Raw genomic sequence first — 26023 nt, 5'->3', positions numbered from 1 at the left:
TAAAGCTGTTCAGGTGAAGGATGGTCGTTACAACCAAAGGATTGCCTTACGACACCAAACATATTTTCCATTTTGTCCTGACAAATGTTAGCTGTTAGCAAATACTTGTAGCTACTTGAGTAGTCTAAAAGGGACAGAGTGCTTCTTATGGTCACAAGCAGACCAAGGGCAGTTCCTGGGCTAACTCTTCAAGAAACTTTGCACTTGGAGAGTTGGGTCGGAGGCCTTTAGATGGTGTTCTTGAAATCATTATAAATATTGTAAGGAAGATGAGGAACGTGCGCGCAGTCAGCAGCATCGGCAGCATCAAGCGCGCAGCAGAGGCTCGAGCTCGGGGACTGTGCTCTGTGCATCGTAGAACCGGCGGTCGCTACGAACCCCAATAAACCTCCTTTATAAGTGGTGGAGCCATGCGGGGTAACGTTCCACTCTGCCATCCTGGAACTCCGTTCTCGGACACTACCCTCTGCCATGCCGGACGCCGACCAGCAGACTCTTCGATCGCCACCCGTCCCTTGCGCTGGCACCGTTCGCCAGCGGGAGCCTCCCATCTTCAGCAGAACCGACGACAACGACGTTGAAGAGTGGCTGTCGTCCTACGAACGGGTGAGCGTTCACAACAAATGGAATGACTCGGACAAGCTGGCTTACGTGTCATTCTACCTCGCGGGCGTGGCCAGTCTCTGGTTCAGAAATCACGAGAGGGATATCCGAACGTGGTCGGCGCTCAAGACGTCGATTACAGAAGTATTTGACCGACCCGCCGTCAGGAAACTCCGAGCCGAGCAGCGTTTGCGTACACGCGCACAGGACACGGGTGAGACATTCACCAGCTATATAGAAGACGTTCTCGATTTGTGCAGGCGCGTGAACGCTGCCATGACGGAAGCGGAAAAGATCAAGCACGTCATGAAGGGAATCAACGATGACGCGTTCCAAATGCTTCTGGCCAAGGACTCGCGCACTGTTGGCGACGTCATCAGCTTGTGCCAGAGCTATGATGAATTGCGTAAGCAGCGAGCTCTGACCAGGCGACATCCCACACCAAATGCGGCATCACTCTGCAGCCTTACCACCAGCCCAGAACAAGCCTCCCTGATAACGCAAATCAAGGATTTCGTCCCCGAAGAAGTCGCACGACAGCTATCTCTGGTGTCCGTCACTCAGGAGTCTGCCAGCACTTTGCCGTCTCATATCCGTAACGTGATCCACGAAGAGGTCGCGGAAGCGCTGCCGGCTGTTCACCAGCAGGATGTCGTGGCTACACCAGTCACTTATGCTACGGTTGCTGCAATGGCCCCTCGCACTGTGCCCGTGCGTCGCTTCCAGCAGCCTGTGCACCGCCCTCCACCTCCCGTCCCCTGGACCACCACTGCCGTCGCTAACCCGTGGCGTACGCCGGACAATCGCCCTATATGCTTCGCATGTAGGTGTCCCGGTCATGTCGCAAAGTTCTGCCGCTGCCGCTCGCAGGCGTTCGATGACGATCGCCGAGCGCCCTATGTGCCGCCTGATTCAAATGCGCCTTACGAACCTTTCGACCCATCACCAGCTCGCTCCCAGACTGATCGCCGTCCTTGCTTCGAACGCCTCCGGTCACCCTCCCCACGTTGTCGATCGCTTGCCCCTATGCGTCGACGACCCGTCTCTAACGAAGAGGGAAACTAGACGACGCAGTTCCTGAGGCAAGAACTGCGCAAGTGTCGACATGCCGAAGTCCTCCTCCTTTACCTGCCAATGTCATTGATGTGCTTATCGAAGATGTCGCTACAGTCGCCTTAGTCGATACCGGTGCCGCTATTTCAGTTATGGATGCCAGGTTTTGCCGTTCGCTTCGTAAAGTGACGACGTCTCTGTCTGGATTGTCGCTCCGAACGGCGAGTGCTCAACCCATTCACCCTACCGCTGCTTGTACTGCCTGTGTGATCATACAGGACGTTTTGTACACGATTGAATTCATAGTTATTTCATCGTGCTCCCACGCCGTTATTCTAGGATGGGATTTTCTGTCACGTCACAATGCCATCATCAATTGCGCTCGGGCTGAGATTGAACTTTTCCACCTTGGTGACCTGGCCTCGGTCGATGCTCATCCTGCCGCTAAAATTGTCGTGAAAGAAGACACCTGTATCCCCCCGTGCTCGTCAGCATTCGTACCAGTCTTCTGTAGTACCATATCGGATGGGACGGTCTTCTTCATGCCCTGTCATCACTTTGTTACCCGAAAAGCGCTTCCTTTGCCCTTTGCAGCTCTTGACCTTGCCGCCGGTGTGAGCACGATGCCCATTTACAATCATCTTTCATCGCCGCTATCACTGCTCCGCCATGAAAGCCTTGGTTACGTCGAGTCGGTCGATTCAACACGGATTGTCTCCGTCCTCGACGAAGTGTCTTCTACTGCCGCCCATGAACTGAGTGCCCTCTCTGTACCAAACTCAACATCGACTGGTGTGTTCAGCCCATTCATCGCTGAAGATCTGACGCCTTCGCAGCGATCTCAACTTGTCGCAATCCTTCAGCACTTCCGCCTTTCTTTCAACGTTGCGCAAACCTCTCTTGGCCGTGCATCGACAGTCAAGCATTACATCGACACTGGCACTCACTCACCCCTGCGACAAAGACCATATCGCATGTCCGCTACGGAACGTCGCGTCATTGCAGACCAGGTCGATGACATGCTCCGTCGAGGCGTCATTCAACCTTCCCAAAGCCCATGGGCCTCTCCCATGGTCCTCGTCACAAAGAAAGACGGTTCCATCCGCTTCTGTGTTGACTTTCGGCGGTTGAACAAGATCACGCTGAAGGACGTCTATCCATTACCACGCATCGATGATCCTCTGGACTGTTTGCAGGGAGCCGAGTTCTTTTCTTCGCTGGATTTGCGGTCAGGCTACTGGCAGGTTCCGATGGCAGAGGCCGATCGCCCGAAAACTGCCTTTGTTACACCAGACGGCTTGTATGAATTCACCGTCATGCCTTTCGGACTTTGCAACGCACCTGCTACGTTCGAAAGAATGATGGATAATGTTCTGCGTGGCCTCAAATGGAAAACATGTCTTTGCTATCTTGACGACATTGTGGTGTTCGCCCCTGATTTCCTAACACACCTGCTCCGCCTCCAGCACGTGCTCACTTGCTTGACCAACGCCGGGTTGCAACTTAACTTGAAGAAGTGTAGATTTGCTGTTCGTCAGCTAAAAATTTTAGGCCATGTCGTGTCAAAGGAGGGCATTCGCCCGGATCCTGAGAAGCTACGTGCTGTTACTGCGTTCCCAAAACCTACTACTACGAAAGAGCTACGCAGTTTTATCGGCCTCTGCTCTTACTTCCGGCGATTCGTTCGAAACTTTGCGTCAATTATATCGGCTCTCACACAGCTCCTTGGCGGCGCTAGAGATCTCTCATCATGGTCTCCAGAGTGTGACGACGCCTTCACAACCTTGCGCCGTCTTCTCACGACGCCACCCATCTTCGCCATTTTGACCCACAAGCGCCAACCGAAATCTATACCGATGCAAGCGGTGTAGGCCTTGGCGCTGTGTTGGCACAGCGTCAACCTGGCCACCCAGAATACGTCGTCGCATACGCGAGTCGCACATTAACCAAGGCGGAGACCAATTACAGCGTTACAGAAAAGGAGTGTTTGGCCATTGTGTGGGCGCTTGGCAAGTTTCGCCCATATTTATACGGCCGATCTTTTCACGTAGTGACCGACCACCACGCACTATGTTGGCTGTCGACGCTCAAAGATCCATCGGGCCGCTTTGCCCGCTGGGCATTGCGAATCCAAGAATACGACATCCGTGTGGTGTACCGTTCCGGGCGAAAGCACTCCGACACTGACGCGCTATCCCGATCACCGCTTCCCCCGAAGGCCAGTGACGACTCCCCCTGCGAGTGCACATTATCCCCTCTGGACGTTGACACTATCGCTGCTGCACAGCGTAATGATCCCTGGACTGCATCTCTGCTCGACCTTCTCTCGGATACGTCGAAAGTTCCAGCGTCACGTACGCTTCGGCGCCAAGTGCCTCATTTTGCGATTCGCGACCAGCTACTATATCGACGCAACTATGGCCCAGAGGGACGCACCTGGTTTCTCGTCATTCCGAGAATCTTGCGAGCAGAGCTCTGCTCCTCGTTCCACGTCGACCCTCAATGTGGCCATGCGGGAGTCTTCAAGACCTACGAAAGACTTCGCCACCGCTATTACTGGCGGGGAATGTATAATTTCGTTCGAAAGTTCGTCCGCTCTTGTCATGAGTGCCAACGCCGGAAAGCGCCACCGCACAATACCGCCGGTGAACTCCAGCCTTTACAATGCCCATCCTGACCCTTTGATCGCGTGGGCATAGATCTCTACGGGCCGCTTCCGTTGACTCCTGCCGGCAACAGGTGGATAATCGTTGCGGTAGACCACTTAACCCGTTATTCGGAGACTGCTGCTCTACCAAATGCTACAGCGCAGGAGGTCGCCAATTTCCTACTTCGTCGTTTTCCCCTTCGTCATGGAGGTCGACGTGAACTTTTAAGCGATCGAGGCCGCGCCTTCTTATCTGAAGTCATCGAACAACTGCTTACTGAATGCGCTATTGTTCATCGTAAATGCACTGCTTATCATCCACAGACTAACGGTACCACGGAACGCTTTAATCGAACTCTTGGTGACATGCTCGCCATGTATGTCTCACCTGATCACTCTAATTGGGACCTAGTTCTTCCGTTTGTCACTTACGCCTACAACACCGCGACTCAGGCCACTACCGGATTCTCACCCTTTTACCTTCTTTACGGCCGTCATCCTTCGCACACCATCGACACCATTCTGCCCTACCGGCCGGACCCATCTGAATGCCTGCCAATCTCGGAAGCCGCCAGACAAGCAGAGGAATGTCACCAGCTTGCCCGCCGATTCACTTTGGACGACCAGAACCGCCAAAAAGCCGTTCACGATGCCCAGAACTCGACGCCCACTTTTCTCCCGGGCGCTCTCGTCTGGTTGTTAGTGCCACACCGCACGCCGGGGCTCGCTTCAAAACTCCTTCCGAAGTACCATGGTCCATACCGCGTTCTCGAGAGAACATCACCCGTTAATTATCTGGTTGAGCCGCTAACGCCACCGTCCGACATGCGACGTCGTAACCGCGAAGTCGTTCACGTTCAGCGTCTCAAGCCTTATCACAATTCTACCATCCTTCCAGAAAACTAAGTCGCCAAGATGGATCCTTTATTTCTGCGGGGCCATTGTAAGGAAGATGAGGAATGTGCGCGCAGTCAGCAGCATCGGCAGCATCAAGCGCGCAGCAGAGGCTCGAGCTCTGAGACTGCTCTGTGCATCGTAGAACCGGCGGTCGCTACGAACCCCAATAAACCTCCTTTATAATATTAACGTTTACATAAGCTTCACAAGCTCTTTTGTCGGCTCGGTTGTTATAAAGTGCCTGTCCAAATGAACTTTATAGAAAAAAAAACCCTTTAGTACCTCCTCGCTAAATAGCTGGAAGGCTAAGTTCACGCACATTTTTTCAAACGCATTTGGGATGAATGTGCGAGCGGCTAATGTGTGGCATTACTTTAAGAGTTAGTGAATCCATGTCCAAGGCATTGTCACAGAAGTTCAGCACGTCGCATCGCACCAAGCCGTGGGACTACGGTGTCAACGTAAATAAAGGCTGGAACAAAGTGAACTACGTCGGTGCACGTGCTACCCAAAACTGGCGACGACTTGTGTCTGCATTCCTTCGGCTGGTGTCAGTAGCCCGCCACAGGAGCGCAGCGCCTTCTTCGAACTATCCCGCCAAGCATCCAAACTGGTTTCTCCGGCGCTTCGGGAAAGGGCGCCCGCTCCCGACACTAGGAGAAATTTTCTAGCCTCTATGCTTTCTCTGTTGAAAGGCATTGGCATTGGTTTGACGCGTTCCACTTGACTGCCGGCTACGTGCTACTTCTATGCTTCCTCAGTCGTGATGAGTGCTCCAGGCCCACTAATCATTCGGCACTCGTTCACAGCAGCGTTCAAGGAGGCTGCCATCCTTTACACCGAAGAAACAAATCACTGCGCAGCGGGCCGAAAGTTCGTTGTTTCTGAACGGGTGATGTGAGAGTGGCGACTGCAGTGAAGCGAAATTTTCACCTGTGACGGCATGTGAGAAATTTCCCACGTGCCGAAGTCTGGACGCTTTCCGGAGCTGTAGGCTAAGCTTGCGGCGTACGTCGCTGAAATGCGTGATCGGTCCCTGCCAGTGAAGTGCGATATGGTCATTAAGGACGTGCTATGCCATGAGTACAAGTGGCTGGCAGCCGAAGATAGCGAAATTACGCTAACCGGACCTGTCAAAAGAGCCTCCCTGACGGCTGCGTGTGGTTGAGTGCATTCGGCGTGGGCTGCTGTTCCACAAGATGTCGTTGTGCAGTCGTTTGCCCAATGTTAAATTTCGCTCGACGACGACGTGCTGTGGGACCGCAGCAACGATGACGATGGCAGCACTAGTGAAGACGAGTAGTCCAGTGACCATGTCAGCTACTAGTAAATTTTCGTTATCAAATGCGCCCTTGGGTATGCTCTCCCTTTTTTTTTTTTTTTCTGTCACGTGATATGGGGGGGGGGGGGGGGGGTCGACTTACAATCATGTAAATTCGGTACGCATGAAACACAGAAAGCCTCACGTACACACACGAGGCAGCGCAAAGCTGTCTTCAAAAGATGATATGGCCATAAAGTGTGAAAGCACAAACCGCATGCACCAGGAAACAAACTTTATGATACCGCCACCAAATGGTTAAGTGGATGAGCTTCCTGCCAAAAGATTATCAACTGTAATTTCAACTAAAGAGGAGGAGACCAACCCACATCTGTGTACCGTGTTCATACCTGTCAATCCTCCTGAATTATTCATAAAATTTACAAATGGGGGTCCGTTACTTTCCAAATTTTCAGTCAAACGTTACGAAAAACAAATTCTATTTGCAAAAAAGTTTCGCTTGTTAGTCTCTGAAATTTCCTTTTGAAGTTATTTGATGGTGGAAGGACACCAGAGGGATACTTGCTTTGAGCAAGTTCCTGAAGCAGCTGAAATTGGCAACCGCAAGTTTGCTGGTAAAAATCACTGTGATATAAAAACAATGTGTTCGTTGTCAGTTTATACCGTTTTAAGTCTGCTGCTGCTTGTGAGCTGCGTCTAAAGGTAAAAGATTGTTAACGAAGTGCGTATGCATCCTTTAAAAAGCGTGTTCTCAGATTAAGCTTAACCCTTTGAGGTGCTGTGTACTCTTATACGCCAAGGTTGTGCATCGACAATAAAGGCACTGTGAAAGTAATGACATTTAAAATGTTTCACATACATGTTAAAACACTTCTGATTGGAATTGTGCTTCAAGTTTGAATAACAAGTGCAAAATGCTTGAATAATATGAGTGGGAATGTAAACAGATGGGTATTTCTACTCGGTGTAAGTATGTCATTGTATGCAGCAGGTTCACTTCTTTCATTGTTTTTCACAATTTGTTGCAGCAGGCCAAATTGGCAAGTGACTGGATAGGTGCTTTTTAAGCCTGCTAGACGAACCAGCCGTGGTTTCTCAGTGGCTATGGTGTGGGACTGCTGAGCACGAGGTCGCGGGATCGAATCCCAGCCACGGCGGCCGCATTTCAATGGGGGCGAAATGCGAAAGCACCAGTGTACTTAGATTTAGGTGTACGTTAAAGAACCCCAGGTGGTCTAAATTTCCGGAGTCCTCCACTACGGCGTGCCTCACAATCAGAAAGTGGTTTTGGCACGTAAAATCCCATAATTTTTTTAAGCCTGCTAGAGGGGAAATAGTTGATGTTCTCACATCCGATGTTCCTGTATTGGTTTTCACATAGTGTCCGCGTTCTCTAAACACGACAGAACATGCTAAAGGATTGAAAGTTTTTAATCTGTTTTGCAGCTGTAAGCTTTTTACTATTCTGAAAATGATGAAAATGCGGTTGAGGTAAGTTTTAAATCAACAGACTCAGTTGGCGCCTGAAAGGGTTAAAGGGGGGGAAAGAGACCTCTGTGCAACTACCCCCTTTCTCCTCTCATTCCTCGGTATTGTGGCCATTGATTTTACAGATTTTAAGTTCACAGGTTGACAGGTATGTCCATCAACACCGTGTAAAGATGCCACCCGTGGCTGATGAAGTGCACACATGGGAAAAGGGGGTGCGGCCCATCCGTGAATAAATTTTCTTTCTTGAAATTTTTAGGCCCAAATTTACAAGTGCAGCCCTTTCGCAAGAATACATGGTATATATTAAAGGTTTATCAATACTTTGTAAACTGATCACATCTGTTATGGTCCTATTTATTGCGTTTGTCAGCCGGCAGTTATTATTACCACTTTAAGAGAGTATGAATGTGCATGCTCTGAGTTGTTGATACATCTTCACAACGCAACGGATGTTGGTGCTTTTTTGAAGAAAGGCGGGTATCTGGCAGGTCGCACTTGTTACAGATAACTGCATGCACTTGCTTAAAGGGCCCTTGAACCACTTTTTATCAAAGTTGAGAAATGCATCTGAAGTTAAAATGGACTGTTCCAGAAACACTCTGCCGCAAAAAGTACTTCAATGCACGTAGCATAAGCGGAGTTATTGACAATCAAAGGTCGCCTGTGATCCCCTTCGCAGTGTTCCCACTCCTTCTTCAATGCTTTGCAGTGTGAAGGCTATGGCGGAGCAGAGTGTACCCACAACACTCCGCCTACATAACGTCATCGTGGCACATAGTTCAAATTTGAGTTTGGAAGTTCACGTAGATGCTACTATTTCCGATGTTGGTGCCTACGACACGACAAACGTGATTGTCCTAAGCAGATAGACTCGTCGCGGCACCCCGCGGCAGCCGCAGTTTCTACGCTACATAGCAACCGCAGCTACATGCAACTGTAGTGTGTATGCCTAGCGTTTGCTTTAGGCACGACAGGGCGTGAGTGCATGCTCGCGCTCATATGTAGCAATCTGGCCGTGCTGCAGAACAGCTTTGTCCTGCACCAGCTTGACCACTGGATAGTAGCCACATCCAACTTTCGCATTTTGAAGCGCTGTAAATAGCTCAATACGAAGTCTGTCAAGGTGTCTAGCCCGGAGCGGCCAGGAGTGAGTGCGCTCTGGCAAGCGTGCGTATAGTCTGACCTTAAGGTTTGCGTGGTTCAAGGCTAGTTGAGTGTTCAAAACTAATCAAAATTAGCGAGATCTGACAGCTACGACACCAATCGCAGGCGGCCACAGCTGAGCGTGAGCAGAAGATAGTTGGCTTCTTCCAGAAGTACATAATTCTTATTGAAATTTGTAAGCAGAATTTCACTTACTACAATCTGTTTATCAAACTGTGTCAATAAATATACAAAGTAACAGTAGGAAGGAGCACACTAATCCAAAAACACTTTTTGATTGATGTCAGCTATTGGCCAATAGCAGCTGTATATGGGAATATGCTATATGATGAATTATAGCGCGCAAAAAGAGTGAAGGGAAATCTGTTGAAAAGAGAGTGTTTGAGAAAAAGTTCACTTCGTGCTCTGCTTGCGAGTTCCACATTGCACGCACGACTACAATATTTGGCTGAGATGTTCACAGCAGCATATGCTATTTGTGGGCTATGTTTTTCCACCAAACCCGAGGGGTGGTTCAGGACCTCTTTAAGCAATGGAACTGCCAGGAACAAGAAATTTCTGAAGCCTTCTTAAATAATAGGAGGATGTGCGTATTTATATTTGACTGACCATTTATATTCCTCTTGCAATTTTTGTGCTTTGTCATGGCAGCCACGTGCAATGCAAGGCCTGCCTGGCACTTTAAGTCCGCATCATTTTTGCCATCAAGCGCACACTTTAGCCTGTCAAGTTTTCAATTGCAAAGTTTTTAGTGACAAATTATCATGCTCTACTGATCTAATTAGTTACAAGTCAGGTAAAGCATTTTGTTAAAAATGTATAGCTGTCAGAACATAGTATTTAATGTGAAAAAATGTGAACTCAAGTTTCATGTGGAGCTTCTCTAGTTGGGTTTTGTGTTTATTCAACGCTGGTTTACTGGGACATTTCTCATTAATCTTTAACCTAACCCCTCCTAATCGAGTATGCAGTAAATGTTAACGGAGAGGTTATGTCTCCTTGCCCAACGTCCTCCTAACTGGTACTTTTCTAGTTTTCTTTTTTGTTAAGTATTATGGTAACTGTTCAACAGCTATCATAATACCTCACATCACAATTTAGGCTTCATATTGAGCTTCAAGTCTGGTTTTGAAATATCAAAACGAAGGTGTCGCACCACAGAATTTCATCGTGTAATACAGCACACCAAGGTACAAAAACTAAAAAGAAACAATGGAACTTTTTCATACTTGCTGCTCTTTGTGCTGTATTACAAAATGAATTTACAACTCGCATGACTTTGTTTTAATTGCTTCGTCCTAATGCAGCTTCACAAACAGCCCCATTTTGATTGATTGGCTTCTTGTGCAGTCAACATGAGGCTGCAAATGAGTGTTATTGCATGCATTCACTCTGCAAACTTTCATGGTTGTCTGCAGGCTGCCGTTTGCATTCATCACCCAGGAAGTGGTGGAGGCCACCTGCCAGTGCCTGCTTGCACGTGCGGATGAGGCCGAGCGTCTCAAGAGGCCCTTTGCCGAAATGGAGCGCTCGGTACTGGAGGAGTTTGGCCGCTGCCTGGAGGCCATCATTGACAGTGCACACAGAACCAAGGGCAAACCAACTGGTGACACTGCAGAAAAGAAGACCACACCTGCCAGCTTACCCCCAGAGCGTGCTGCGTCACGTAGAACTAAGACAGCCCGGCGCATGCTCAACCTCTAATCTGCCTCCTCTGTCTTCTGTGCGATGCCAACGAGGAGCCTCACAGCACTGGGGGAAGTGAGGGTGTTGGGTGTTGTGAAGCTGTATGGTGCAGCTTGCTAAGCGAAGGCATCTCCCAGACACCAGCTGTTGTAGAATTGCCAATTTTCTTCTTTTATTTTTCATCCTCTCCTGTTTTCTGTGAGTGCTGCTTGGTGGACGTGGTTGTGTGCAAAGCTGATGCATGTTGATCGATAGTGTGAACATTTTTTTCATCTGATACATGAATGATAACTGTTCAGAGCACACTGGCTCCTTTGCTGCATGATCAGTGCACATGGTTGGTTGTTCACGACGCAGAGTGTGAAGTTGGTTTGCGTTTGAGAAATTTGCTCCCCACCTTTATTTTTTGGCAGGCACACCACATGTGCAAACCACATTTTTGGTGTGGACATAGTTCGTCTTGAAAGTGGACAAAAGCAAACACTTATTGCACTGCCTTAGTGTGTGGCTATGTGTGCCTTTGTGTCTGTTTTAGCTGTTTGTGCAGGTAGCATGAGCAACTTTTCAGTTTTCTCAAGCTTTGACATTATTGCTGTTTGTAAATATAAACAACACCTCATCATTTAAGTTATGCTATGTACTAGTCAGCATCTTTATGCATATTCACTGGAATTTCTGTTTTATCCTTCTTTTGACTTGTTTTTCATGAAACTTCAGTAATGTGCTGTGTGGGTCATGGCATTCTTTACTTTTTGTTCACCTCTGTTTCATGTTTTTACTTTTAAACAATTGTGCTTGCTGATTGAGAAAGGCAAAGTGGCTCTCTTAATCTGGTGGCTTCTGGCATTTGTCTTGTTATTCATCTATTCTTTAATCTTTTTAGTGCCATTTCCTCACAAACATTGTGTGTGTGCTATGTGTGATGGTGGTGGTTACAGTTATGGAGGTAAAAGATGTGTGAAGTTGTACAGTGTGTAAATATATGTAACCAGCTCCTACCTTTATTTCAAAACACACATGCTGATTTAAATTTGCATTGTAATTACATGCACTGTCTGGACAGTCTCTGAAAAAAATTAGCTGGATTGGAAGCCTCTGTGATGCACAGGGCGTGCAGTATGTTCACTGTGAGCTAACTGCTATTTGTGAATTACTTTGCTGAAAGCAATCTAATAGAAGTGCTATTGCCTTTCATACTTCCTGCCAATTTTCATGCATCATCTTGACTATGTGGTTTCCTAAAGTGTGCATGAGGCAAAACTAACAGACCGGCATGATTTGGCAGTCTTCTTGCCTGTCATTAGTGGCATTAAGAGGTTAATTGAAGACATTGATGCTATTTATAAAATCAAAACATTGAAGGGGGACTTTCAGTGTGTTGTTCAAAGGTGTCATTGTTTACATACTGTTCATCATGCAACATTGTTGTTATATGTGACTGGACTTTTATTGTTTTTATGTGCAGTTTGAATGACTGAAAATGAATGGATTCTTCTTTCTTCCTGTCATGACGAATTTATTGAATCGCCTAAGGCACTGTTTGTGAATGCAGTGTCACCAGTGTGAACAGTACATTGATATCATGCTCGTGGAGCTGGAGTATTTGGTTGAATTAAAAGGACTTTAAGTTGACCATTTGCCTAGAACTTGATTTTTTTGTCTCCATACATACAAGTGCTTGTTGCCCGTGTATATTCCTTGATTGGATGGAAAGATTTCCCAGTTATTTTCATCGAGTACTTCAAGTTTCTGTGAACACGGTTTACGTATTGTAGTCTGTGTTCAGTGCGTCGATGGAATGATCCAAACCCGGGAGAGAGGACATGTCCTGTAATGGGTACATTGATCATCATAGCCACGTTTTCTCACCTACCTTGGTAATGGCAATCTGCATTTTCAGTGCAGATGTGGAATAAAATAAGTGCACTATGGAAAAAGCACTTGTGTTTTGTATCCATTTGTGTTCATCCATTTGTGGGTTGTCTTGCTCTATGCGTAGGGCAGAGACAAAGGAATGAAGGCCTACAGTAAAAATGGGAATTGATAGCGCGTTCTGAAAAGCTAGTGAACTTTGATGCTGTCATATAGTGTGACCATCCCCTGCTATCCCATGCTTTTTTTCCTTTTCTTGATTTTTGTGCCTGCTGTTTGGAAAAGAAACCTATCACGCCATTAACATAAGCTGCTGGAGCTGTTCACTGGTGCTTATGTACATGGTCAAACTCGCAGCTGTGTCACCATGCAATGTTCAATACCTTCCTAAAATTTTTGCTTATTGTGCTATATGTGCCATATACCGAGTGCCCCATTTAACTTGAGCCAAACTTTAAAAATATGTACATGCCACATAGCTGTATAGAACCAAGGTAATGTTGTTTGCCGTCGCTTGCAGACACTCAGATTATTTTTTTGCATTCCGCCTAATTACATAATCAGTCTTAATTAATCAGCTTCTCAAATATTGTAAATAGATAAAAAGTGTCAATGAGAAAATTATAGAGCAACATGAACGACTCTTGATACAGCTTTCTGTTGCTCAATATGTGCTAGATAAGTGTTTTTCCAAGTACGAAAGAAGACACTTTTCATCTGATCATAATACTAAGAAGTTGATTTGTTAAGACTAATGTAATTAGGCAAAATGCAAAAAATAATCTATCTCCAAGTGATGGCAAATAACAGTACCTTGGTTCTGTCCAGTTACGTGGCATTTGCATATTTTAAAAGTTTTTTTCAAGTTAGATGGCACACCCTATATATACACGGAGGCATTTTGGAATGCAGTGTACATTCATATTTATAAAGCTATACTTTTTTTTTTTTTTTAAGTACTGGGCAGTGTTTTGTCTGCATAACAGGGATTTCAAGGCACAGTTGTCATATTTATTTCTGTGTACAGCCACTCACAATAAATGTTTTTTAAGTTCCAATAACCTGCTTTGGTGACTAGCTTCTCAGCATCATGGCTGACTAGTAGGTGAAGCATGCATTTTTTTTTATGCCCTGCATTTGTCACAGCACAGTTTGGGAGATGGCAAACGTTGAAACAGTTGTGTATGATGGGAAAATGAGTAAATTTCTGTGCCCACTAAAGAAGACGGAGCACAGGCCACCTTGAAACTTAAAAATCGTTGAGCGCAATCTTTTCAGGCAAGTAATCCTTTATTTGGCCGATTTATTGTCTGCTGCAGCAGCGCCTCCTCTTTTTTTTTTCAATGCCAGCCAGATGCGGCTGATCCTATCATCCTTTGCTACTCTCCCCCGTAGGCTAGCGTTTCCACCTACATTACGGTGGTGGGGGAGTGTACCATCTGGGTGGCACCTCATGACAGAAGTCGGAGGAACACTGACAGACGTGTGATGACCTGATAGACGCAGGGACAGAGCGTCTACCGCTTCTCTATCAGAAAGGCAGCGGTGCGTGCTCAGACGTACGCGTGACGCAAGAAGTCGTACCAGTCGTACCACCTGAGTAGCGTCACATCGCAACAACTCGCTGAACTAAGGCGCACCCACGGCTCCCATGCTGAAGCGAGCACTTGCACTGGCATTGAAAAAAATAGAGGAGGCGAAGTCTGCAGTAACTGAGGTATATTACGTGGTGTGTATTGTAGCATGCTGGCAAGGTTGCCAGTGGCTCAATGAGATTGTTTGGCTCCACTTGCAGGTGCAGCATGGTTGTGTGGTCAGTGCTTGAGTGTATGCAGGCTTGTCGGCTGGAACTTTATTAAACACATCCTACAGCAGTTCACCCTAATTTTCTGCCTGTTGCAGCTGCCTGTCAGGAAACCTGCATCAAGCTAGCTTGTTATCACATACTTGAAACATTTACCAAGTTAGCAGTTTCAGAGGTACAGAATTTAAAAATGAACTATTATAGTTCCTCAGTAGCACTGACTTCTGTAACTTTTCTGTAACAATGCAGCTACAGCACAAATGAACTGAGCCTTTCGTCACTGTCCAGACAGTTATGGATGTGCTGAACTGCTGTTTTAGGAAGGAACAGCGCCAACTAAGACGATCACAAGAGGGAGAACGACACAGGACAAGCGCCAACTTAATCTATCTTTATTCACCGAGAAAATCTGCAAATATAAGGAAAATCACAGACATGTCAAACCGTTCTAGATAAGACATTTCGCTTTTGAAGAGGGTCACGGAAGTATCACTAACACAGTTTTTTCCTCTTTTCTTTATATGGAATGCTTCCAAAACCTCACGTGCCTTTGTTTCCCTACTTCTGCCAAGAATCTTTATCATCCTGAACCGTGGTTCACACTTCTTGCAGTACTGGCATTGCTTTCGTGGTGAATGTTCTGCCGCTCGATCACACGCAGTGCAAGTTGCGCAATGCTGCGAAAGATGCGCACCTCCTTCTTTCAGCGACCGCACATGTTCAGCTGCACGGTCGTTCACGCATCTACCCGTTTGGCCCACATAGGTTTTCCCACAGGTCAAAGGTATTTCATATACCACACCGGTGCAACACTTTACAAACTGCTTTCCATGTTGTTTGGTGCAGCTGCTCCTCGTACCCTCGCTCGCGACGCGGGCGCTGAGCTGTGCTTGTTTTCGAGGAGCCGAAAACACGACTGAGACGCCGTGTCTGTTTGCCACCTTTTTCATATTGTGGGCTATCCTATGTACATACGGAACCACTTCCGGCTTTGCAGCTAGTTTTTCTTGTGCGCACGGTTTCTTGACATGGCACCTTTGATATTTTGCAAGATCGCTTCAGCCACTGCTGTGATAACTGTGCTTGGGAACCCCGCCGAAACCAACCTATCAACTTGCTTGTCAAAGCTCACATGCATTGCATGGTGACACGATTTCACGAGAGCAGACTCAAGACAAAGTTTAGCAATGGAACGTTTTACAGTTTTTTAATGCGCCGACGCGTAAGGAAGAAGCTCCTTTTGTGCTCGAGGTGCGTACTGCCAACATACATGATCTTCACCCAAGGTAATGTTAATGTCTAAAAACTGTAATCGCCCCTGCAAGGGTAGTTCATGCGTGAATACCAACCCCCGTCCCTCCTCTTTAAAACTGTCTAGGACAGTGCTAACACCATCTGTGTAAGTCAACACGTTCAGTTTGCTAAAAACTATTAAAGAATCTTCAACATACCTGAACACTTTTAGTACACCCTTTCCTGTTAAAATTGGCTCCAAGGTGCTGTCAATACAGGTTAAGAAAATGTTAGTAAGCACCAGGGCTACGCAGGATCCAATACAAATCCCTTTTCTTTGTCGATAAAACTTGTTCTCAAAAGAGAGAAACGTCGCATCAAGGTAAAATTCTAGCATTTTCATAAAATTGTCTTTTGACACGCCAGAGGAGTTTTGGAACTCTACTGCACCGTTACATTCTATAGCCTCTCTGACAGAACTAAATAAGGCATCGTGGGGCACAGAGTAAAGCAAGCCTTCAACATCTACTGAAAACACATAACCAATGGAAGTACCTTCCTATGCGTTCCTAGCTCCAGCGGACGTGAGTGCCCTTTTTGGTTATTTGCGACCACCCGTTGGACTGCTAAAACGCATTTGCAGGTTCTTGAAAGCAGAGTTGTGGCGGCAGATCAGAAGATGTGAAGACCATGTGCGTGCAATTTGTTACAAGGTGGATACGGGATGGCAGGCAGAGAAGAAGCTTCGTGCAATTCGACGCCTTATATTAAGTATGACTGAGTTTTGGTGGGCTCAGACACTGAACCAGTGTTTACAGTCGTCTTCTCTGAAGAAGGACAAGAAGCCCCCGGAAAGGCTGCTGACGGTCATCGGAGACGTTGATCTTCCCAACGATGTCAGGCATGTGTTGAACAAAGGTCCGAAATTCAGCCACGAGCCATGGATGGAAGCACATGAGTTCCTGGCACTTATAGGCGCATAGCAGGAAAGGCGTTGGAAGAAAACCGTGAAAGATGCCTACTGACGTGGATACGCTTATAAGATCTACGACCAGCACTACCACGTTGCCTAGCAAAGATTCTATGGGAAAAGTCGTGTCGTATTTCAGGAACAATAGACTCCAGCTTCTTCAAGCCGACAAGGATGGTGGGTTCGTAGTGCTCACCGAGGAAGAGATTCAAAAAAGAGCCGGCGAAGCAATTGCAAAGAACTTCATCCCTCTGAAAGCTAGTGCAACGAGAGTGAAAGGCAAGGCGGCTGCGATGTGCAAAGAATTAGATCTGAGGAGGCTGACCAATAACATTGGTAACAGCAAAAGCAATGCCCTTTCCGTGTTCTTTACGGCCAAAACGCACAAACTGTCCGTGCCATTCAGAACAGTGGTCAGCGAAAATGGAACTTGGCAGATTGAGTTAAGCAAGTCTCTTCAAAAACACCTTACATCCCTTAAAGTTCAAGATCTGTACGCCACAAAGAGTTCCAAAGATGTTAAGTTTCTTGAGGAAGGTAGTTCCATTGGTTATGTGTTTTCAGTAGATGTTGAAGACTTGCTTTACTCTGTGCCCCACGATGCCTTATTTAGTTCTGTCAGAGATGCTATAGAATGTAACAGTGCAGTGGAGTTCCAAAACTCCTCTGGCGTGTCAATAGACAATTTGATGAAAATGCTAGAATTTTACCTTGATACGACGTTTCTCTCTTTTGAGAACAAGTTTTATCGACAAAGACAAGGGATTTGTATTGAATCCTGCGTAGCCCCGGTGCTTACTAACATTTTCTTAACCTGCATTGACAGCGCCTTGGAGCCAATTTTAACAGGAAAAGTTGTACTTATTGTGTTCAGGTATGTTGAAGATTCTTTAATAGTTTTTAGCAAACTGAACGTGTTGACTTACACAGATGGTGTTAGCACTGTCCTAGACAGTTCTAAAGAGGAGGGACGGGGGTTGATATTCACGCATGAACTACCCTTGCAGGGGCGATTACAGTTTTTAGACATTAACATTACCTTGGGTGAAGATCATGTATGTTGGCAGTATGCACCTCGAACACAAAAGGAGCTTCTTCCTTACGCGTCAGCGCATTCAAAAACTGTAAAACGTTCCATTGCTAAACTTTGTCTTGAGTCTGCTCTCGTGAAATCGGGTCACCATGCAATGCATGCGAGCTTTGACAAGCAAGTTGATAGGTTGGTTTCGGCGGGGTTCCCAAGCACGGTTATCACAGCAGTGGCTGAAGCGATCTTGCAAAACATCAAAGGTGCCATGGTCAAGAAACCGTGCGCACAAGAAAAACTAGCTGCGAAGCCGGAAGTGGTTCCGTATGTATATAGGATAGCCCACAATATGAAAAAGGTGGCAAACAGACATGGCGTCTCAGTCGTGTTTTCGGCTCCTCGAAAACAAGCACAGCTCAGCGCCTGCGTCGCGAGCGAGGGTACGAGGAGCAGCTGCACCAAACAACATGGAAAGCAGTTTGTAAAGTGTTGCACCGGTGTGGTATATGAAATACCTTTGACCTGCGGGAAAACCTATGTGGGCCAAACGGGTAGATGCGTGAACGACCGTGCAGCTGAACATGTGCGGTCGCTGAAAGAAGGAGGTGCGCATCTTTCGCAGCATTGCGCAACTTGCACTGCGTGTGATCGAGCGGCAGAACATTCACCACGAAAGCAATGCCAGTACTGCAAGAAGTGTGAACCACGGTTCAGGATGATAAAGATTCTTGGCAGAAGTAGGGAAACAAAGGCACTTGAGGTTTTGGAAGCATTCCATATAAAGAAATGAGGAAAAAACTGTGTTAGTGATACTTCCGTGACCCTCTTCAAAAGCGAAATGTCCTATCTAGAACGGTTTGGCATGTCTGTGATTTTCCTTATATTTGCTGATTTTTTCGGTGAATAAAGATAGATGAAGTTGGCGCTTGTCCTGTGTCGTTCTCCCTCTCGTGATCGTCTTAGTTGGCGCTTCTCCTTCCTAAATCAAGTATGCACCATCTAGCCCAAATGAATGTTGTCTTGAACTGCTGTGTTTCAGCAGGGTGATTCAGCTATTAGATCTGCTTGTTTTTGCTAATGCTGAGGTGGTGTAAGGTCGTTAGGGGTGTGCGAATGTTCTAAACTTTTGAATAACGAATTGAACAGAGTCCTATTTGATTTGGCCTTCGAATCGAATAGTCACTATTCGTAAATGCAAATATATTTAATACATATTGAATAATTTAAAACGTCAACAGCACCCAATTAAATATAAAATTGGAGCGAAAGAGTGATAAATTTTCACCCCCACGGGCTTAGTATAGACATAAAACATGAGAACTTCCGTAGTGAAGCAGTCTACATCACTTAGGTAGCCATACTTTGCAGGCTGTACAGCGATCATTCGCATTTTCTGAAGAGCACTATGTGTGCGAAGAAACTACTTATTTGCTCCTAATGCTCCATTTGTGCTTTTAATAAACAACACTTCATAATGTACTGTGTAATGAAGAAACTTGTTAGCATTAAAAATACTGGTATATGAACATTGTTTTATATTAATTGAGATAACGGATATACATTACTCGAGAACTATTCGAAAAGTATGATATGTGATTTGCTTCTGGCACTATTCGATTCATATTCGATTCAGTCTCAAAAAATCACTATTCACACACACCTAAAGATAATGCCAAGGGCAAAAAATGCAGTTATCCACAGTTAGCGTGAGCAAGCAAAACATATAGTTGACTTGTGTAGCAAAAATGGGTGCTAATCAAACTTGCATCTTCATGAGGAGATGCCTACCCTTGGTAGCATGTATGTGCAACTGTGGCCTGAAAACGCGAGCTCTTGCTGTTGGAGAAGTGAAAATGCACTCAAAGCATGTTGCCAAATGTGCTGTACCTGTACATGTACTCTCCAAACTAAATTATATACATTTCATCATCCAGATGTAGTTTAGCTGGGGGAATATGTGTGAAAGAAGCTCTCCTAGATTAACTTATTTATGAGCTGTGTAAATTGCAATTTTTAAAATTCAATTGAATATGAATTGAAGAGTAATGCCACCAAATGAAATATGAATTGAATACTTTTTGAATACTAAGACAACTTCTTTCATTACAGCGGTCGGTTTCCACAGCACTTCATTTGAAACAGTCATAAATTTCAAAAGAAGAAGAAAAATGGAAGGCTATGCACTGAAATAAAATCCTATACATCAGTGACTATAGAGTTTAGTTTGAGGTGTTCTTTTTTTCATTGTGCACAGAAGTAAGTTCTGATATAGGTAGCAGTGACTATACTAGGTGTTTCTGCGGAGTCTTTAACCACTTTTTAAAAATTGCCTGTGCCAGATAGCACAATTCTAATTCTTGATCTGGATTGTTCAAATAGGTGTACATTACGTGGACGGAAAATCAAAATGCTTAATCGTCTAACCAAAATTTGCCAATTTACCTTTCAACTCATTTCTTCACAGCACATATTGCAATTTGACATAATAGTTCTGCGGAAACCCGCAAGGTGGAGAGAAGTACTTAATAAAGGGAAAGTCAGACATCCACCTGTTCGTAATTTATTATTTGTGTGGGTGGGAGAGGGGAGCGAGGATGCGTAAGGTAGATCCACTTGGAACCAATTCTCAGATGAGCACAGTTCCTAGATATTAATTCCCAAACTTTGCAAAGAAATACATTGACGATCCAGTTACTTTTGTGCTTCAATGCATAAAACAACATTTTATTAAAAACATGTAATAACAGTACATTTTTACCGCAAGTTTGACGGCGCATATCTCGAAAATGGTGTTATCCACAGGTTTCTTTTCAAGTGGATATGCCTTGCAGTCTCACTGGCTGTAATTTGACAATTGCAATGTGTGTTGTAAGGTAATTAGCTAGAAATTTAATTATTGAAGTTTTGTTATTTAGTTGATTACACATTTCAGTTTATCACGCAAGTAATGTCAGTCTCTTCGAGAGGACCAGCTCAAGGACTAGAATTGTGCTATCTGCCTCAGGAAGTTCTTAAAATTCCTTAAAAAGTTCTCAGAAACACCTCGTATAGTACTTGGGATGCTATTTTGTGATTGCCTAGAATAAAAGCTGGGCATTGAAATTAAACAGATTGCTTAGCAAAATGGTAGGATCACAAATGAAGTGAGAGTACCAGAGTGGCATGGTCACAAGAAAGCTCCACGATAGAATGCAATAGATAACCTAAGCCCCCCTAACTATATGATAATAATTTCAGGTAGTTGCTCTATGAGCATCGGTGTTGTGTGAGGATCAAGCAGCAACATTGCCAGAGATAATTGATGTTCTCACAGCTCATAAAAAGCTTGAGCTATGCATTAGATACAAATATAGTTCATGGATGGAAACAAGAAAAATGGACTCGCTATTTTGGCTTTTTTTTTTTCGAGTGCTTTCTCGGCGATGCTAATTATTTTAATACTATTCAATAAACATTCAGTGTTTCTAATATCAACTATTAAATTTGAGAACCAAATCGAATAGAAATATATTTGATTCGTTATCCAAAATTTTTCAATATTTGCACATCTCTACTTATTTATACTCTCTCACCAACTTTGTGTAGAGTAGTGAAAGCTACGGCGTAAGCCAAATTGGGTACGAGAACAAGAGGCAAGGTTCGTCCACCATCCACTGTCAATCATCTCATGCAGGACTCTGGTGAAAAGAAGGAACACAGGTACGTTAGCAGCACACAGTTGCTGATCCCTCCTTCTGCCTTTGAGACATACCCTCAATCTTAATCCCCTGTTTGTTGAGGGGGCCCGTTGCTTTCACTGTGCTGCATGGAGTTGGTGAGATGGTGTGTTGTGGCTCCATTAAGATGTCATATTTCCAAACACTACATCGTTTTGCTTTGTCTACAGGCTTGAAATGACTACCAGGCTGCAAGGCTGATGTGCTGCAGACCCCTGGTTATTTGGCAGTGTCTTAGTACATGTGGTGGTGAGAAGGATGTGGATGAGGCAGTGCACTGCATTGGTGCAAAGAGTGCGGTAAGGCAACTGCACTGTTTTCTCAGGATGTGTGTGTGTGTTTGTGCGTGTAGGCAAGTGGGGGTAATTGTGTGTGTATGTGTATTAAGCCAGAAGATAACACACAATACTGGTCCTGCAGGTACCACTTCAATAATTATCGGAGCCTTTCCTGTGGACAAGGCTCCGCAGGGGCATAGCAAGCGGTCAGCTAACCATGCTAAAGCTCTCCACCAAAGTATCTCCAACCCTGCCTCATCTGTTTCCTCAAGATTTGTACGCATACAAGTTTCCTCCTTCCACCATTCGCCCTCCCAAGAAAAGTTCTGGGTACAGCACTGACAAGGCCAACAGTTTGCCTTGAACATGTGATTGGCATACTGAAAACTCTTGAAGTAGTATGCAAAAAAATACCAAATCAATACAGCATATAAAACTGCCAAATGGCACAAGGAACAGTGTACAATCACAAACAAAATAAAGGCTTTAGCGTGCACTGAACAAGCAAAGATAACTTACAGCATTTGGGGCCCTCCAGCGTCTGTGGAGCATGCATGGATTTGTGTTGATTAAATTTTTTGTTCTCTCTCTCTCTCTCTGGAAAAACTAGCCTTGGAAATAATAAAAGATGTTTGTAATATGGGGTGGCTTAAGAAAAGGCAGCCAACCCTCTGGCCTCCATCAAACCATCAAGGAGTGCCATCAGGTTAGCTGAGCCTCGATATGTACACACGAAGTGCACACATTTCAGAACATGTAGTTCTCCCTATAGTAACTCTCACTCACTTTCATCAGGACCCAATCAGGAAGGACCAGCAGAAAAAGACTCGGTACAAGATCTAGATGTGCCAATATAAAACCCCATACAGTGGGCTAAAAATAGATCAAATTGTTGCAGTGCTTCTTCAGTAAGCACGCAGTTGAAAAGGAAGAGCGGGGACTAAGGACATATAATATAAAGCCACTGTTTGTGTTACACTCAGCAAGAAAGCAGATAACCAACACCAAGAACTGAAGTAAGAAAGCTTTTAAGTGGCGCAAGCAGAGGTAGTGAGAAAAAAAATGAAAACTGAACTTTTGCAGTCTGGTCACTCAGAAGCATTCAGAAGTAAATATCAGCTTTAGGGCACTTATGTAAATCATGAAACATAATTCGGCAGGAGCATGTTTGCTTTGTCAATGTTCTGAAGTGTTCCATTCACCTTCCTTGAGGGTGATCTGAAGTTAACATGGAACTATCTAACGTGGTATTCATGGCCATCCAAAGCTAAAGCATTTCACCTGATATTACAATTTTATAGAAGCTAACATCCTGCACCCCCAATGAAAATGGAGTCAAGTTGTATATCCCCCCCCCTTCCCTCACCTCTCTTAACAGACAAATCATGGTGCTGTCCCTGCTTGCAATAGAAAAATTGCATTTTCTTTCTTCAGGCAAAAAAATCATCTGCATTTTTCACTGTTCATGCTAATTTTTATTAGAGGAAGATGGAAGGTTGCATCTTTCTACAAAAAATTTCAATTCCAGTGTTGCTGCATGAAAATTATGTTGAAAGAGCATTTTCATGTGCAAGAAAGGTGAATGCAAGGTAAAAGACAGTGAAAAAAGCCTTCTACTGCAGTCATGGTACCTTGAGAAACTGCAAGCTTCATTGTGCTCGCAAAGTTGGTGATCCTCTCTCACCAAACAATTGCTTTCCCAACTAGCTCTCCTAAAATTGAGTGAAAAAAATTTTCCTTTGTCAGAGCATTACTTTAGAATGCATGGGACACCAATTAAATCCAGCAGCTATGTTGAACTAGCAATCATCTGGCTTTGAATAGTATTGTCACAGAAGTCCAAAAGCAAGGTAGGTATTGTGTTACACAGGGTATGCACTTAGGCTCTTAAGTGGAAAGGAAACCATTTGGGAGAAACTCAAGTTGAAATTACGCATACACATCTTTTTGAGTACTTTCTTTTTTTTGCTTCCTGAACTAAGTAGTAGAGCATGTTGCATCTTTCTCGTTTTTATTGATTGCTTGCCTCACCTGATTTAATATACAACTCATGTTTTTGCTTATGTTAATGCTTTTAGAAGTCTAATACTGACCTGATATTTGTTTATAATGTTTGTGTAGACACTATCTGGCACCACAGCTAGTGCATGGCACTGCCAATACATCTGTAATGTCTGCCTTAATTCTCACATTTTTGTATTTTTTAGTATGCTAATAATGCTGTGATAAGTATGCTTAGGCGCCACCCACTTCGTCTATGCTGTTGCAAGAAAAAGTGCGTACACTTGAACCAGAGCTAAAGCAAATGTGAAGTGTATGACTTGAAGGAGCAGGTATACCTAATTATAGGATTTATAGACAATGTGAAGGCATTGTAATTTGTTTTTAGAGTTGTGTTAGTAAACAGAAATTATAGCTTTAAGAAAAATAATGGTGGCGTTTCCATATCTTCATGTCAACAGCCATGTGCAGTTTACAATATGTGTGTTATAAATGCAGGTTGATTCCTGCTACATGAGTATGCACCAGACCAAGGAAATGCACACTATTCTTCATTAACTCTACTTATGCATGAAACAAAGTTCAGTGGGACAGAACTGTCACATCTACATGCGTAGCCAAGATATACAGCAGTAGCGTTCGTGCTTCGTCAGAAATGTACGAGAGAGAGAGTGGACGCTAGACTAAAGATTAACGAATATATAAAAGGTCGAGAGTAACACAGCGTGAACTTGTACTCAGAGCAAGCAATGCGTGCATCAGAGATAACGTATCGCTTTGCGCCCTGTTTCCGTGTGTTTGAGCGCGTCGATCAAATTGCCTTCAGTAATATATAAAAGCGTTTCTCGAACTCCCGTATCGACACGAGTGAGGTGTTCCGAAAAACTTTTGCTCCTTAACGAGGGCAATTAAACTGCAACTTGGCGACCTGTAATGCGATTCGCCCCTAGTTGAACGGCTTAACGACGCGTTGCAACGGCGCCACTTTTGGTTGTACCGGCGCCGGCTAGCTGTATTCCACTCACTCGTGTTGTTCTTGTGGCTGGTTCAACAAAGTTGCTTCATTTGTCATAAGAATAACGTAAATCGACAGCAGAGTGCGTTGTAACATAAAACAAGTCATTAAAGCTTAAGCAAGCGTACTGAGTGGTAGATGCTTTACTGACACGCATCTTAAGGCGTAGCCTTTGTTCCGGCGTAGCACATCTGTTGCCGCAGGTGTTAAGAGAGACTTGCTTCTGCTTACGGCTGAGACAAAACGCGATGAGAGGTTAAGTCATGTAAAATTTTTGTGCGCAAAGTGTCGGCAGTGCACATTATAGGTCATTTTAGTCAGCAGGCAGTCCATCTCAAAAATTGCCCACCGCTTTGCCTCGTACGCGGTCCGAGTTATTTTGTGAATGAACTCTTAACAAAGCCGTTTATTTAATGCATCATCTATCACGTGGTGATTCAATCTTGGGCGGGAAGCTGAATCGCAAAGTGGCTGTCTACTTCAGTCAACTCGTGCTTGAATATTCAATGTGTGTGCCTTCCCAGACGTCAAATGGCGGCAGGCTGCCTGCCAAATTACGCACTTTGAAAGTACTGTAGCACTACTGCGTTGCGTATGCGGATGCGGCACATGGGACCCTGAAAAGATAGGAATTTATCTCGTTGATACACTGCATGCGTTGATTTTCTTGTGTACTACAAGTAACATGACGCACCGGCCGGCGAAAAAATATATAAAAAGGTATACCAAAGCCACTTGTGTTGTCAAGCGCTGCTGATCGAGAACAAGCCTCCTCAACAAATACTAGTAGCTATAGAGTTGTAATAATATTGGCACGATGGTTAGAAGAACATGCATGTAGAGAGACAAAGAATATTTCGAACGGGGCGATGTGCTCCCCCCTTAAAGAAAAAAAAAAAATAGAAAAGCTATCAACGGGCCGACAGCTGAACGCGGCCCACTTGATCGCACGGCACGCGCAGCACTGTGTTTATTCCATTTTCCACTCAGGGCGAAAGTGATGCGTTACACATCAAATGCCTTCACAGCAACATTTTTAGAATTTCAAACTTCATACGACTTTTCGTGCCCCTGTCAATGCCCGGCTTATCACAACATGGTTCACCGTGGTCTGGCAACTAATAAACCTGGTATTTCGAAAACTTTTATTACTGCCAGTTAAGTCCTAATTTTTTAATTTTTATCGTTCATTCACCTTCATAATTCAAACCAATTTTTATGAGCGAATTTCAAACTCACTTTTCATGCCGCACGTAAAAAACAAAAGAATAAAAAGACCGGGAC

The 26023-nt window shown here is 44.9% G+C and overlaps 1 protein-coding gene across 4 annotated transcripts in view; it reads left to right on the top strand.

Moving 5' to 3' along the window:
• Positions 1-12455, top strand: part of LOC126547034 (uncharacterized) — a 109072-nt gene extending 96617 nt beyond the window's left edge. For all 4 annotated transcript variants that reach the window (XM_050194854.2, XM_050194855.2, XM_050194853.2 and 1 more), the window contains exon 13: positions 10556-12455. In XM_050194854.2, coding sequence (XP_050050811.1) covers positions 10556-10841 — 286 coding nt within the window. In that variant the 3' untranslated portion in view covers positions 10842-12455. The remainder of the gene's footprint in view (positions 1-10555) is intronic.
• The last annotated feature ends 13568 nt before the right edge of the window (positions 12456-26023 follow it).

The sequence above is a fragment of the Dermacentor andersoni genome, chromosome 1 (genome assembly GCF_023375885.2).
Source record: "Dermacentor andersoni chromosome 1, qqDerAnde1_hic_scaffold, whole genome shotgun sequence".
Lineage (NCBI taxonomy): Eukaryota > Metazoa > Arthropoda > Arachnida > Ixodida > Ixodidae > Dermacentor > Dermacentor andersoni.
This window is presented reverse-complemented; position numbering and strand designations above follow the sequence as displayed.